The 16,403-nt window shown below is 48.1% G+C and overlaps 1 protein-coding gene across 1 annotated transcript in view; it reads right to left on the reverse strand.

The window, feature by feature from the left end:
* Positions 1-16,403, reverse strand: part of KATNIP (katanin interacting protein) — a 173,066-nt gene that overhangs the window by 75,665 nt on the left and 80,998 nt on the right. Inside the window, exons 8-9 of the mRNA XM_039885563.1 lie at positions 12,995-13,262; positions 6,669-6,800 (exon numbers count right to left, since the gene is read on the reverse strand). Of these exons, the coding sequence (XP_039741497.1) occupies positions 6,669-6,800; positions 12,995-13,262 (400 nt within the window). The remainder of the gene's footprint in view (positions 1-6,668; positions 6,801-12,994; positions 13,263-16,403) is intronic.

Genomic DNA, 16,403 nt, shown 5'->3' on the forward strand with positions numbered 1-16,403 from the left:
TGTGTCCATTAAAACACATAGATTGTTAGAGGATAAAAATAAATAATAATTATACGCTGCTTACAAGAGAAAGTTTGAAAGTGAAAGAATGGAAGATACACCATTTAAACACTAACCAAAAGAAAGCTGGTAGACTTTAAGGCAAAATGCATTATTGGAGTGAAAAAGAGATAACACGTGGTGATTAAAGGTTCGATTCACTGGGAAGATACAAAAAGGCTGATTTTTAGATGTCCCCCTCCTCCAAATACAGGCCCCCACAAACTTAAGCACGTAAAGCACGTAAGCGGTTCAGATTTTGCCTAGAATTGAGTGAGCTGGTTCGATTCTACTGTCCTCTCAGGAAGTCTCGGGTTCCTTAGGCCTGTGGAGGTGTGAACATCCAGGGCCCTCTGATAAAGCCAGAGTTTAAACATACCCATTTCCCTGCAACCCAGACCATAAACAAAGCCAGCCGCTTCACCTGGGGCTAGTCCAAGAAGCTGTGATTGTTCCCACCCTGGAGGAGACTCTCTAGCGCTTACTGAGAGGTGACGTGCCTGCATGGTGCTGTCTATACAGAGCCACGTGCGCTGCACATAATCATCGGTTTGAGGGATTTCCAAGAATAGCTTTGGCCACCCCGGACTTTTTGTGACAATCCAATCCTCATTTTACAGGTGGCTTTGCTGTAATCCCTTCTCAGTGTGAGGGTGGTGACCAAGCCAGGGCTTTCAACTTTCAGTTCTTCAAATTGGCTTATGTGGGAGCCAGACTCATTCAAAATGAAGACTCCACTACATCAAACAGTGTCTTCTTTAAGGAAACCGCTGGACAAACTGCTCTCAGAACCAAGTTCCAGGGATAGCTGGCAATCCAGTGACATGCATTTTTATGTGAATGCATGCTTCGTTGCCATGGTGGCCAGGAAGCTCAGAGTCACAACTGTGACTCCCTCAGGCATTCATTTGTTCATCGTATTTTTCTTCCTCTTGTTTTTTCTTCATACTCATTTCTTCACATATTTGTTAGTCTTGTCCTATATACTATCTGTAATTTGTTAGAACATGTCAGAACTTTTTGGAGAAAGGCAGATTTTAATTCATTAAGCTCGACTCAAAATGCTGTACATGAAGGTATGTTTTAAGGGTCGACTTGTGTCCTCCCCAAAAGATGGTGAAGTCCTAACCCCTAGTACATGTGACCTTATTTGGAATTAAGGTCTTTGCAGATGATCGAGTCAAGATGAGGTCACTAGGGTGGGCCTTAATCCGATGATTGTGTCCTTATAAAAAGGAGAAACTTGGACACAGAGACAGATGTGCATGCAGGCGAGTGCCATGTGAAGGCTGGGATTACGCTGCCACAAGTCAAGGAACTACCAGAAGCTAGGAGAGGGGCCTTTAACTGATTCTTCCCGAGCACCTTCAGAAGGCACGTGGCCCTGCAGACACCCTGACTTCCAGCCTCCAGGACTGTGAGACGATGAAATTCTGTTTAAGCCAATCAGATTGTGGTCCTTCGTTACAGCAGCACTAGGAAACTAATACAGTATTTAAAATGATTTCAGCTGATACATGATTTAACTTTAAAAATATTATTATATATTTATATTAATGAGCATTAGAAAAAATATAACAAATGACTCAAACCTGTGATTTTTAGGCATGTTATTACTTAGGATTAGGCTGATGTTGGTAAGTAGTAAGCAAATGACATTTTAGTTGGCACATGAGGAGCCATGCAGTGGAGTGGTTAAGACCAGAGACTGCAGTCAGGTTCTTAAATATTAACTTCACCACTTAATGGCTGTGTGACCTTGGACAAATTCCTTAACCTCTCTGTGCCTGGGTTTCCTCTGTACAACAGTTGTCGATAATAGCAGTGCCTACTGCACGAGATTGTTTGGATAATTAAAGATTACCTTTGCGTGTACAAAACACAGACTGGGAGCTAGTTCAGTGCTTGATACGTGCTGGCTCTTTGCTTGATGACTCAGATGTGGAAAGTCTCATGATCGTGGCATGCTCGCGAAGGGAGCCCGGCAGGATGGCCGGCCACCACCATGCTGCTCCCACTCTGCTGGGTGCGCCGGAAGGTCTCCTGAACAGTAGCAATCTAGCCTGGATTCCATTTCTTTTTAACAACTTGTTTTGGAGGAACTTTCTGAAAAGCTGTTTTTATTTTTCATGTAGAGTGAACACCAGTACAGACTGGAGTCTTGTCAACTTGAGCGGCAGTCAGTGGAACCAGTCGAGGCATAAAAGAAATAATGTCACCCACACTCTCCACTTGCTGTTGGAGCTGCAAGTGCTGAGCCAGGCCTACAGCTTGTCCCATGGGGCCGTCTCCTCTCTGTCTGTCTCTCTGTCTGTCTGTCTCTCCCACCCTCCCTCCCGCTCCCCCTCCTTCCCAGCTCTTCATCTGACAAAATCCGATCTAAAATTCACCAGATTTTTCTGACACCTTACATGTTACATCTTCCTCTTCACCCCTATATACAATATCTCCACTATCTATTTACAAAAATGACACCCTTTTTAACTCTATCAACTGCTGTGACCTTGACATGCCTTTTTCCACACATCACTTCGACAGTGATTCCCTCTCCACCTCTACCTAGGCTCTGGCGTTTGCCAAGAAGTCCCCAGGAGGCAGTTTGGTCGTCACTCTGCCCATTGGATGGGTCCTGGCTCCTCGTGGTGGTGGGTGCAGGCAACGCCCCACCTGCAGACACTGCTTGGCTGCAGCTCCGGGCTCACTTCCTGGCGAGGCGGCACACAGGTGGCAGGCCTCAGCCCACCTGCCATGGGCGGGGTCAGTGGGGCAGGGCCTCAGCACTGCGCGGCTTGCCCAGACCCAGACCCCAGCCCCGGTTGCCCGAGTCTCCTTTGCTAGTGGCACAGATTTGGAGCCTATCTCAGCCAAGTGACAAGCCAGTGTCCCCTCCAATCACTGCTGAGTCTCGGCTCTCCCACCTCATCATGGCAGGCTCCTCACCACCCAGGGTTCTTGTCCCAGGTTGTTCAGGATAAAATGTCACAACTAGTCACATGCTTACAATGGATTCCTCAGCAAGCCCGGTTACTGTCCGGGATCCAGACACTGGCACCACTCAGAGCCACCACCCCCTCCATCCCACAATGGCCTCTTTTTGGTCACCTCACATCCACTCCAGCTCTCAACAGGCCACACTCCATGTGGCAGACAGAGGGATCGTGTTAAAATGTAAACCAGGTCACAGCAGCCCCATCTGCAAAGTCACAGAGGTCTCCCCAACACCCAGTCCCTCTCCTGGTCTTATTATGTGCTCTGGCCCCTGCCCACCTCTGTGACCTCATCTCAGCCGCCCTCCCCTCACTCCCCATGTCCAGCCTCCAGTCTTCTTTCTGATTCTTGAGCTGAGCAGCTCTGTCCTATCTCAGCACTTTCGCACAGGCTTCCTCCCTGCAAGGGGCTGGTCCTCAAAATCACCTAGGTCTCAGCTCAAGTCTTCCCTGCTCAGAGAGACGTCCTCTAACCACGCGTCAGTTATCACTCAGTTGCTATCTTGGTAGCAGGTGTCATTACCCACTTTCGTGTTTGTTATCTAGCCCTGCTCACTAGAGCAGAAACACCAAGAGAGCAGGGACAATGTGTTGCTCATTGGATCATCAGGGCCTAGAATACAGTTGGCACGTAGTACCCAATACACGGGTTTCCGGTAAGATCAAAGAAGATGACAACCTGCTGCCTGCCTGGGACCCCACGCAGGGTGGGACTGCCCTGAATCAGAGCAGCCCTAACCCACAGCCCCAGGCCTGGGCCTTGCGGCCCAGCCTAAGCACCAGGGCGCATCCCTAGGATGCTCGCTGCTGGCCCCTGACTGCTGCCTCGATTCCCCCAACCCAGGGCTCTGTGCACTGGACTGAAAACCTGTAGCTGTAACATCGCCTGGCTAAGCTTGCCAGGACCTATACACCCAGGCGCCTCCAAAGCTACTTCTGTGGCCAGCGGAACCCAGGGGGAGCAGCCTGGCTGTGAATCCTGACTTCATTGTCCTGTCTGTTACTCTAGGCAAGTAACTTCCATGTTCTCAGCCTTGTTTCCTCAACTGTGAAATGGGAGGAGGAGTGGCATCCATAAGGAAGTTCTGGGAGTTTTCTGCCTGACACCTACACCCTTTGCCTCTGGTGACAGCTCTAGTGTCTCCTTCACAGAAACCCCCTGACCTAAGCCTGGCAATGAGGAGTGGCTCCGAGGCTTTGCTGGCAGTTGCGTGAACAGTCCCAGCTGACCCTGACCAAGCACTTGCTCTGAGCCACGTGATCCTCTAACCAGACGATCTATCCAGCCCTCTAATCCTATAGCAACCCTTGGAGGAGGGTGTTATTCTTATTCCTATTTGGCAGATGGGCTCATGAGGCCCAGAGAGGTTAAGGAACCTGCCCAAGTTCACAGAGCTAGTAGGTGGAAGGGCAGGATTTGTAGCAGGTAGTTAGGCTGTAGAGTCTTCCACACACGTTTTCTGCCATGGTTGCTGGGCTGTAAGTCCAGAGCTGCTGGTGGCCACCTCACCACTCCTAAGAGCTTATCTGAGAATGAAGGGCACGAGGAATGCTGAGCCAAGAGGTAGAGAGAGGCAGACTGCTGACATTTCAATCACCTGGACCCAGCTGTGCCTAAAGATCACACATTTGGACTTTTTAGTTACATGGGCTGATGGAGACTCTTTCCCTTAAAGCCACTCTTTTTATCACTTGCTACCTAAAATGGCTTGTATTATATAGTCTTTTCTCCCAGTCAGGTTTGGATTGTGATAGGATTAAATTAGAGAATACCTAGGAGCTGCCCTGCCCCCAGCCCCGCAGCCAGCACTCAGAGGCTGCTGAGCCAGAGTGTTGGAGAGCTGTCGCCCCCAGGAACAGCCCATGACCCAGGACAGAAGGGAAAGTGTGTAAGAGCCCAACTCTCTTGCCTCTGGGGTGGGGAGCAGTGGCAAACGTGGAGGCTTGTGCTCAGCACAGCCCCCAGAGCTCCCCAGCCAGCTGGCACTACACTTACCCAGAGAACTTGCTTAGTGGTGAAGCCAGTTTGGGCTCCCTCTCTTTCCTGTCCCCTACCAAGGACCACCTCTCGAATAAATTACTTTTTCTTGAATCTTTATCTCGGAGTCTGCTTCGGGGAAATCCAAACCAAGACAATATTTACATAGCATGGAACAGATGCTCAGTAAGTAAGTGGTAGCTATTGTTACTTTCTCCTCCTCCTTCCATCTGCCCTGAGCTGCTGGTGTTCAGGCCTCAGGCTCGGAGTGTACTAGTCCAGATCGCTGAACTGTGACTGTGGGGAGGGGCTGGCTCCCACCATCAGGTCCCTTGGCCTGTCTCTGCAGAAACAGTCCCTCCAGCTCCCCAGTAAACATAGATGGAATGCCACAGCCACAGAAATCGGGGCCCCTAGCTCAGATCAATTGCCTGTCTAAGGAGGCTGGCTGGCTGGGGCTGGATTTTGCCCAGGGCACCCCAGGGTTCCAAATTCTTGGAATACCAGGATGCCTAGGCAATTTGAGGTCCTTTGGGTCACAAAAACCGGAAGCAAGTGGTCCCTACAGAGCCACTCCAGCCACTAGATTCGACCCAGGGCATCAGGCTGCGATGCTTCGCCTACAGCTCCCAGTGTGTGCAGTCTGGTGGCCAAGGACACGGTTCAACCCACCAAGGTGGGAGAACTACGTCTGCTGCTTTCTGGCTGTGTGAATCGCCAAGCGGTGCCTCGGTTCCTCATCTGTGAAATGAGGACAACTGCAGGACCTACCTTCAAAGTTAGTTATAAAGACCGTAATTTACTTAAAGTAAATTACATGTATAATATACTTACATATGACATAATTAAGAGCTTACACTGGTGGCTGGCTCACAGTAAGTACTCAATCAATATAACCTCTCATTTCATTAGAAGAGTGAGAGATTGACTCTTCACCATAAACTCTTTGATACCTTTAGAATTCAGTACCATTTGCATGTATTAGTAAAGCCCATATAAAGTAAACGAATTAATTGAAAAGTAAAATCAAAAATAAAATAAAGTTTCAATTATAACCACATATTTGGTCATAGAACAAGAAAACAGGTGGGATGGTTATATGTCCACTGGGCTGAGCCACGGGGAGCCCAGATAATTGGTCAAACATTATTCTGGGTATTTCTAAGACGATATTTATAGATGAGATTAGCATTTTAATCAGTATAATAAAGTTGATTGCCCTCCATAACATGGGTAGGCCTTGTCCAATCAGTTGAAGACCTGAATAGAACACAAAGACTGATTCACCCCCAAGGAAGAGAGAATTCTCCAGCAGACCGCCTTTCGACTTCATTTGCAACATTGGTTCTTCCTGTTTGATGGCCCCTGAACTAGACCATCGGCTCTTCCTGTGTCTCTAGCCTGCCAATCCATGCTGTAGATTTGACTTCCCAGCCTCCACAACTGCATGAGCCAATTCCTTATAATCTCTCTCTGTCTCTCACTCTCTCTCCCTCTACTGGTTCTGTTTCTCTGGAGACCTTGACTAATAACACATTTACCAGAGGTCAGCTCAGGCCTCAGCAAAGAGGGTAACGAAGAAAGTACTCCTCCATCACAGCACCCTGCTGAGTATGACACAGGCCCAGTCCCAGCCCCCTGCCGGGGGCCCCTAGAACTCTTACTTGAGCATGGCCTCTCCTGGTCTGGGATCACAGTGGGGAGCTGGGGATTCAGGTTTGGCTCAGGTTTGCTGGGAATGAAGACATCAGCGTTGTCCTTCCGCTTAGCGGACAAATTTCTTTCCTTTTTATTACCTGTAGGAAAACAATGGTTTACATGTCAAACACTGAGTGCAAGCAGAGCTGGGACATTCTGCTCATGTATCTGTCTATTTGTTTGTTCATTTATTCATTATAAAAAATATTTATTGAACCTCTACTCTGTGCCAGGCACCATGCTAGTTTGGGATTAGAGATGAGAAAAGTGCAGACGATAAAACAAGTTCGCTGAGAGTCATTGTGTACCAAGCGCCACATTTTGGCAAACAAATTAAATATTCTGGGACACACCCAGTTTTCAAATTTTACCACTTCTGAATAGGGACATGTCTTACAATCGATGAGTGTTGGGTTTAACTGGCAACATGGTACATAAAACAACGGTGTGACCAAGGATACTGGAGTCGAAAGGGTACAATAAAGCACATTGGCTGCCCTCAAGGCACTCACAGCCTGCTGAGGAAAAGGAAGGCCGAATGGACCGGAGAGCAGGGCCGAGACGGAAGAAGGGTTCCCGTACCAGGGTCATGGAGGAGCGTGCGGCCTGGAGGTCGAGGCTGGCAGGTACACAGCATTGAAGGAGGGCCTTACGGATGAGTAGGATGTCACCAGGGGCGCAGAGCTAGGGGCATTCCAGACACAGAGAACAGCGTATACAGAGGCCTGACAGCTGGGAGGTATGTGGCAGATTAAGTACCTGGGGCCTGGGCTGGGGAGTGAAGCCAGACAGTGAAGGGCCCACATGCTACGCTTTGGAGTCGATGTTTCCCAAAGTGGGGCACCTGGACCCCTGCTGGAACAGGAGATGATACCAGATGCCAGGTGGGCAAATATTTCTTTAAACAATTATATGTCTGAAGATGTATGGAAAAAATATGTAACCCAGCAACGTAGACTCTTGATTTCATGAATACTGCTTGGAACAATCCTAGAATTATGAAGAAAAGATAGGAAAAGAAAGGAAGGGAGAGAAGGAGGAGGGAAAGGAGATGAAGAAAGAGGAGAGGGAGGGAGAAAAGAAAGGCGCTGGTTTAAATAACAGCTAAAAGATAGTACAGGTAGTTTGTGGAGACAGCAGAAAATTGTGGCTCAAGTTTAGGGAGAACAGCTCCGGGGCCTCAGAGCCAGCAAAAGTTTGAAAGTGAGCAGGAGAAGGTGGACACGCTCAGGACCACTAGGCAGAAACGCAGCCCTGTCTGTGGCAGTGAGGCAGGGGATTAACCAGAATAAAGCAAACAAGCAGGGAGAAGGGTGAGGTCCTTGTATATGGGACCTCCTCGCCTGGAAGGCAGAAAACCCGGGAAGTGCCTGCTGAAGTGCCATGTGACATGAGTCCCAGCAGAGGAAGTCCTGGGGGCCTGTGGTGGCCCCAAAGGAAAGGGAGTCACAGAATCGAGGGCCCCACAGGATTTTGGGGAGCTCAGGGAAGGTGTTGGGGACTTGAGTGGGGTCTGTCAGACTTGCACTAACCTCTCCACTGTCCCCTCTTGACTACGGAAGGACACATGTAGCTCTTCACTTTCTGAAGGGGCTGCCCCCTGGCTGGCCTGACACCCAGGGTCTTAGGGCAGATCAGAGTATGAGAGAGGGCTACCATGCCCGACGGGACAAGACAAAGAATAGGGAGGGGCAAATGACCACAAGATTGGCTTCCCAGAGCTGAAAATATGCTGATGACAGCCTTCTGAGTGCCCAGGCACGCACTGTCTCATTTGTTCCCCAAGCTATCCTAGAGGATAGATGGCAGGCAGGATAATGGCCCCACAAGAATGGCCATGTCCTAATTTCTAGAACCTGTGAATATTTAGGTTACAAGGCAAAGGGGAATTAACCATGCTGATCAGCTGACCTTAAAATAGAAAAATCATCTTGGATTATCCAGGTATACCCGATGTAATCAAAAGGTCCTTAAAAATGGAAGAGGGACAGAGTTTTATTTTGGGATGACGAAAAACTTCTTGGAGACAGGTAGTGGTGATGTCATACAACAACGTGAGTGTACTTAACACCAAACTGTGCTCTTAAAATGGTGAAAATGGTAAATTCTATGTTTTGTATATTTTTTTTATCGCAATCACACACACACATGCATGCATAAGAGGGCAGCAGAAGAAGAGGTTCAGAGGGAGATGTGATTACGGAAAAATAGTCAGAGAGATGCAATGTCGCTGGCTTTAAAGACGGAGGAAGGGCCCATGAGCCAAAGAGTGCAGCAGCCTCTAGAAGATGCAGAAGGCAAGGAAACAGATTCTCCCCTAAGGCCTCCCAAAGGAACACAGCCCTACAGACTCTATGATTTTAGCCCAGCGAGGCTCACACCAAACTTGAACCCTACAGAACTGTAAGATAATAAATCTGTGTGGTTTTAAGCCACCAACATTGTGGTAATTTATTATAGCAGCAATAGAAAACTAATACATACTATTACAGAGGAGGGCTCTGAAGTTCAGGTCATTTGTTCGAGGTCACGGAGCTAGGAAGGATGGAATCAGAATCTGACCAGGCTTTCTTGGCTTGGAATCCTGCCCTTGACCACTTTATCCTCTGTCTACAGCTTCCTCCTCTCCACAAGACAGCCCTGCAGAAACCTTGGCCATCAAAAGTCTATAGAAGGATATTTTCTAGGGCTTCAAAGGATCCAGACTTTGGTGTAAACCTAAAACTCTTGGGTCCTCATGGAAAGTGGCCTGGGTTCACCGCTGACCTCATCTTGTACCACACTCCCCTGGCCCTTTCTCTGTCCTTGGGTAGACCAAGGTCTTCCCTCTTCCAGCCCTTTGTGCTTGCTGTTCCCTGCACCTGGAATGCTGTTCCCATGGCTGCTTTCTCCTCATGTTCCCGTCCTAGCATAGACACCACCTCCTCTGAGAAGGCTTCTATGACCATTCCAGTGTCCTTCTCTGTCACCAGTGTCCTTCTCTGACCCCCATTCCCCAACCAGTGTCCTGTTTTATAATCTTCACAACGTTCGAGGCCGCAGGAGGTGTCATTCTCTCCTTCCCTAATTCCTAAGCTGACCCAGCCCTGCCCTTTTCCAGTTATTGGAAAAAATGACTTCTGCCCTTCTCTGTGCTGCTCAGTTAATGCCTCTCACTCACAAGGAGGACAAATGAGGTGGGAGAGAATGGGGGCAGGAAGCCATCAGGGCTCCACCCGCCACTCCTCCGTCTTCTAGCCACTTCGGCTCTCTCAGGGCACACAGCCCCCTTCCCCCATGTCCAGCTCTGCCAACACTCGGGCAGGGGGTCTGTCCTCTTCCAGGGGCAGTGCCGAATAGCCACCAATCCAGCTCTATCAGAGTCCCATGCCCATCTCGCATTTGTCTCACAACTCAGAAGGGAAAACAGAAAGGGTAGGGGTATTTACTGGCTCCTCAAAGCCCAACTGTCACTTTGTAACTTTATATGGTTTGCTTATATATTTAGCCCAGTGATTAAGAGCTCAGGTTCTGGGCTCAGACTGCTGGAGACTGGATCCCGCTCTGCCCCTTCCTAGCTGGGTGACGCCGAGCAAGTTATTTGACCTCTCTGCGCTTCAGTTTCCCCATCTGTAAACAAGTACAATGACAGGACTTTCCTTGGGGCTGTGGAGAGGATTAAAGGAGGGACTATGTGTAAAGCTCTTGAAACAGTGCTTGGCACGTGTTGATAAGAACGCAAGAAACACTGGCAACTGTTATTATTTATGTGTTCACTTGATTACTGTCTGTTTTCTCTGCTAGGATGAAGTGCCACAGGAGAAGGGACTGGGCCCGGCTGTCTCAGCACAGTGCCTGGGGCGTGATAAGCACCCAGGGGATGAATGAATGAGCAGCCCAGAGCCAAGCACATTTTCCAGCTTCCTGCTGACTGGTCTTGAGTAAATGCTCAGGATTAGTTCAGAACACCAAGGTCTGGGGAGACCTGACAACAGGCCCTCGAACCGCCCTCCAGCTCCCTTCAGGGGGCATCTGTCTCCTGCTGAGGCTAAAGAAGCCAGCCAGAGGCTGCCGATGCAAGCGGGCAGATGAGGGCAGAGTAGCAGGCAGGCGTGCCACCCCTCTGTGTGCTCACATGCCAGACACAGCCTCAGTCAATGCGGGGCCTGCCAAGCAATCTGATTGTTAAAAAAGTAAAATGTCAAGAAAGTAAAGTTCCTTTTTTTCATTTTACGTCCCAGTATCACATTCAAACTGTGCCTGGGGTCCAACTGTCCTTCTGTAGTCTGGTCCTCCATACTTGCAAGTGATTGTCACACCCCCACGTTTCCAGGGTGGGGGCTCTGTCAACCTCCTGGCGGCCCTCGCCCTCGCCCCACATCCTGAAGAAAACACAGCCCACTGTGGTGCACATCTGAGCTGTCCCAGCAGGTCTCACGGGAAGGAGCACGTGGGCACTGCCTTGACCACTGGTCGCCCGAGCAGGTGGGCGCAGCTCCCTCATTTGTTTGACAAAGATTTCTTGGGCAGCTTGAATGTGCCAGGTGAGTGCCCGATGCTGGGGATGCGAGAGAGGGGAAGAGCTGGCCTTGCGCCCTGGCAGAGCTCGCACGCCAGACGGGGAGAAAGACAGCAAGGGTCAGCGAGACCAGAGCCAGGAGGACGCTGTGGGAGAAGAGGAGGCACCAGCAGCAGGCCCTGCTGGCAGCACATGGGGGCATCCAGGAGGAAGCAGCCTCTGAGCTGAGTCCTCAGGGGAGAGCAGAGAGCCCAGTTTCAGGGGTCAGCGTGAAGAAGAAAGGTAAGGGAACAGCCCAATCAAGGGTTTAGAGGTGAGGGACATGAGAGCACCACTGAGGAACAAAGATTCCCCTCTCTGAGGACGTCGACCTTTGGGTGTGACTGCCTGTTATTATGTCCCCACAACTCATATGTTCAAGTCCTAACACTCGGTACCTCAGAATGTGACTGTATTTGGAGACAGGGTCTCTAAAGAGGTAATTAAGGTAAAATGAGTCAATTATGGTGGGCACTGATCCATTCTCACTGGTATCTTTATATGAAGACCGAAATTAGGACACAGACACACACAGGGGGAAACCATGTGAAGACACAGCCAGGTACGACCCAAGGAGAGAAGCCTCACAGGAAACCGACGCTGCCGACTCCCTGATCTCGGACTTCCAGCCTCCAGGACTGTGGGACAATAACTTTCTGTTGCTGTTTAAGCCCCACTCCAACTCCACCTCCATCTGTGGGACTTCGTTAGGGCAGCCCGAACAGACTAAATTAACTCACTAACTGATTTCAAACATTCCCTCATTTCTCTTTCCTTAGGTTCACTCGAGCTTCCCAACTGGCTGGTCCTGGTATTTCGTTCAGAAACTATGACACACTCAGCTTTGAGAAGAATGTGCTCAGAATGGAGAGGGAGCAGCAGGTGGAGGCTGAGCCAGCTTGGATGGAGGGTGAGGACTGCCTCGGGTAAGCCCTGCCCCGCCCCCCACCAACTGTTTTTTTCACTCTACTTTCCAGAGTTTCTCTGGAGAGCCTCCCCTGGCAGACACTGCACACTTTCTGCCTCCTTCAGATTTACCTTGATTTTCCTTTGAAGACTACTGTCAGTTCATTGCTTCGGGCAGCAATAAACAAACCCGTAGTCCTAGTGGCCGGATCTGGCCAATTAGAGCCACTGCAACTAGTTCAGAGATGTGTGACCCAACATGGGTTCAAGATCCAGGCCTGGGGCTTTGGTTGGAGCTTTTAGGAAGAGAAATCCACTTCCTGATGAAGCTACAAAGCCAATGTCTCAACCCCGTGTCTGTCTGTGGAGCGCCTACCTAAGAATGGTATGAAGTCAGGACAAAAGAAGGCAGAAGCAAGAGGGAGGAAAGAAAGGAGAAGGAAAAGAGAAGAAAAGGGAAAGGGAGGGGAGGAGAGGGAAGAAGAGGGGAAGGGAAGAGGAGAGGAGAGAGACGCGTCCTGCAAAGCCCTGGACTCCTTGGTTATCCAAGCCAATACGTAGACCCTTTCGCTTAAGCTAATTGGCTGTAGATGCTGCTAAACATCCCACAATGCACAGGACAGCCCCCACAACTATCTGCCAGACATTTACCATCTGGAATTTCAGGATCATCTGGGGGCCTTTGGGAGCCTTTGCCTCTTGCAGTCAACAGAGACCTGACTGATACATCCCTAGGTTGCGAGGCAGTCTACCCAAAGCCGAACTCAAAACACTGCTAGAAACTTAAGTCCTCCTATTAGATCCAGAGATATCAAAGGCAAAGAAATGCCACGGTAAGATGGAGCTCACTTTTGGAAGCCGGGTTAAATTCCAGCACCACGAGGGTGTCTGGGCCCTGGGGAGGGCGTCCTTCTGTCTCCTGGTCCTCAGGAACATCCTTCTGCACTGAGTCCTCACTGGACAGAGCGGGGTCGTGTCTGGGATGGCCCACCAGCTCCTGGTCCTCAGGCTCAGGCTCAGAGAGTACGTCTTCTTCGATGGAGTCATACTCATCACTGGAACAATCCTTTTGTTTCCTTTGTAGACTTACACTAAGCTCCAGACTTTTCCTCAGTTCCTGCCAAAAGTCAAGAAAAGTGAAAAATAGAATATATCTCTCTGAGAAAAGCCCATTTGAAAACAGATCCTTAGAATCGAAGAACTATTGCAACCAAACTAACACGTACCAAAATCATCTCTATCCATGTGTTGTCATCACTTTGAAGACGAGAAAACAAAGGGAGGGAACAAATGAGCAACTCTCTGGATGAAGCAGTATTTATAGTATTAATTGCGGCGTGGTGTTCACATGCCTGGGACGCCTCTAAGAATGTGTGTGTGTGTGTGTGTGTGTGTGTGTGTGTGTGTGTGTGTGTGTGTGTGTGTGTGTGTGTGTAAGGGCTTGTTAAAACAGATTGCGGGTCCCATCTTCTGAGTTTCTGATTCAGTGGGTTCTGGATGGAGCCTGAGAATATGCATTTCTAACATGGTGATCCCGATGCTGCTGGTCCAGGGACCACACTTTGAATATGAAATCCCAAAGGCCTCCAGATGACTCTGAAATTCTATACGGTAAAATGTCTGGCAGGTAGATAGTTGTACGGGGCTGTCCTGCACACAACTATCTGCCAGACATTTTACCATACAGAAGGATGTTTAGAAGCACCTAAATGTCAGAACATTTAGCACTTAACTATAACTGCTTGACAATTTGTTCATGTGTTTCATCTCCGTGAGACTGTAGATTTACAATCTTTAGCCCAAGCATTAAGATCTAAGAGTAACCAAAAAATTTATCACCAAAGCCAGAATATTTTTGAAAAAGAACACCACTACATTTACACAGGAACAAAAAAGCATAAACTGGGAAAACCAGTATGTTTGGTCAGCCTAGCTACACTACCCCCGTGGCCCTCGTAGTATCTGAGATAGTTGTGAGAAAAGGAGAAGCAATCAGCGAAGGTTTGGTGGTTGACCAATAAACTTCATAGTTATGCGGCAGGCTGAATAATGACTCTCTGAAGATGTTTAAGTCCTAATCCCTCGGCCCTGCGAATCAGCGAGGGCTCATGAAGAAGTGAGAAGCACGGTGTAGAAAAATCTGATCATCTTAGAGAAATCATCCTAACAAGACCAATGACAGAAATATGGACATTACAGGGGCTGCTGGTGAGGAAATAAGAACACGTATGGAAACTAGAGGAGAGGGAATCCAGTTGCGTAGTGGCAGAATTCTAGCTGAATTGTGTCCTACAATTATGTGCTAAGTGGAACTTTGTAAATGATGGATTTGGATATCTAGCTGAAGAGATTTCCAAGCAGTGTTGAATGCAGTCTGATTTCTTCTTGCTGATTAGAATAAAAAATGAGAGGAAAGAGACAGAGTGAGGGAAGAACGATTAGGTAAAACGGAACTGAGGTTTGACTATTTGGGAAATTCTCAGTCAGTCCAGGTTGCAAAAGATATTAAAATTAGGAGATTCCCTGTCAGAAAAGCATGCTCTGGAGAGAAAACCAAGGGTGTGACTGGATAACCTTTTGCTAGTGCCTCAGAAGGATCCAAAGTTTAGAGTTTTCAATCACACTGAGGGCTCTCTGAAGATTAGACATGAGGCTCATGGATCCCATTAGACGTCTCAGTAGAAGCAGGAATAGAGATGGGATTATCCAGGAAAGATCTGTGGATAAGCCTCTTGTCTAATGGAGTGAATTCTAGAAACACACATCGGAGACCCACATGGTTTTTGAGAATGTCATATCAGCTCGAACTGAATGGGAGAGAAAAAGGACAAAATAAAAGAAAGCTGTCAGACTCCCAAAATTCTACAGGCAGGAAACAGGTTTGTAAAATTACTAAGCGGCAAACACATGCTGCCCTTCACGAAAGAGGAAGGATGACTCCAAGGGTTAAGCCATGGCACAGAGGTGGAGCCCTGAGCCACAGAGGATTATTCCCAGGCCTTGAAACCTAATGGCGTTTGCCCATTTGGATTTCAAAATCACTTGGGTTTGGCGACTCCTTTTTCCTTTAATTTTCTCCCTATTATAATGGGAATGTCTATAACTGCTATTCTATGCCTGACCCACCATTGTATTTAGGAGCAGATGACTTGTTTCACAATTCCACAGATGGAGAGAAACTTTGCTCTAAAATGGGTTATACCCAGTCTCACCCATCCCTAATTTAGATAATATATATGATGAAATATGAGAACTTTGAGCAGATGAGACTTGGACGATATTTTTTACTTGATACTGTAATATGTTGAGACTTTTGGAAAACTTGGGATGATACAGATGTATTTTGCATGTGAGATGAATACAAAACTTTGGGGGCCAGAAGGCAGACTATTACAGGCTGAATAAATGTTCCCCAAAGATGTCCACATTCTAATCCCTGGGGCTGTGAATGTCACCGTATACAGCAAAGGCACTCTGCAGACGTAATTAAGTGAAGAATTTTGAGATGGGGGAGATTATCGTGGATTATCCTGATGGCCCTAATGTCATCACAAGGGTCTTTCCAAGAGGGAAGCAGGAAAGTCAGAATCAGAAAGAGAAGATCTCAGGCTATAAGCAGAGGTCAGGGAGGAGAAAAGATGTTATATTGCTGGCTTTGAAGAAGGAGGAAAGGGATTTTCCTCTAGAGCCTCCAGAAGGAACACAAGTCTGCTGACATCTTGATTTTAGACCAGTGAAACTGAATTTAGATTTCTGACCTCCAGAACTATAAGATTAGCCACTAAATCTGTGGTAAGTTTGTTACAGCAACAATAGCAAACTAGCAGATCTGTCTATCTTTTACACTCTCTCCCTCCTACCCTGCTTAATACCAAGTATCAGTGATATTATTGAGCACATAGAATACGCCTGGCACATAGCAGGTAACTGACAAATATTTTCTGAATGACTATTTTATGTCAGTGTCTGGGTAGTGGCTGTAACAAGGGGTGGTGAGCACCCACATGCTTTGGTGATATAATCCTTAGCAAGTTACTAACTCCTCTGATCTGCATTTTGGCATCCACAAAGAATGGGTTAACAAATCCCTGTCTCTCTGTTGTATTAAAGCAGAGTCTGAAATGGGGATGATTTCGCACCCCAGGGGCTATTTGGCAATGACTGGAGATGTTTTTGGTCACAGCTGGGGTAAAGGAACGCTAGTGGCATTTAGTAGATAGAGTTCAGGGACATTGCTAAACATCCTAGAATGTACAGG

This window comes from Pteropus medius, unplaced genomic scaffold, assembly GCF_902729225.1.
Source record: "Pteropus medius unplaced genomic scaffold, Ma_sr-lr_union100, whole genome shotgun sequence".
NCBI lineage: Eukaryota > Metazoa > Chordata > Mammalia > Chiroptera > Pteropodidae > Pteropus > Pteropus medius.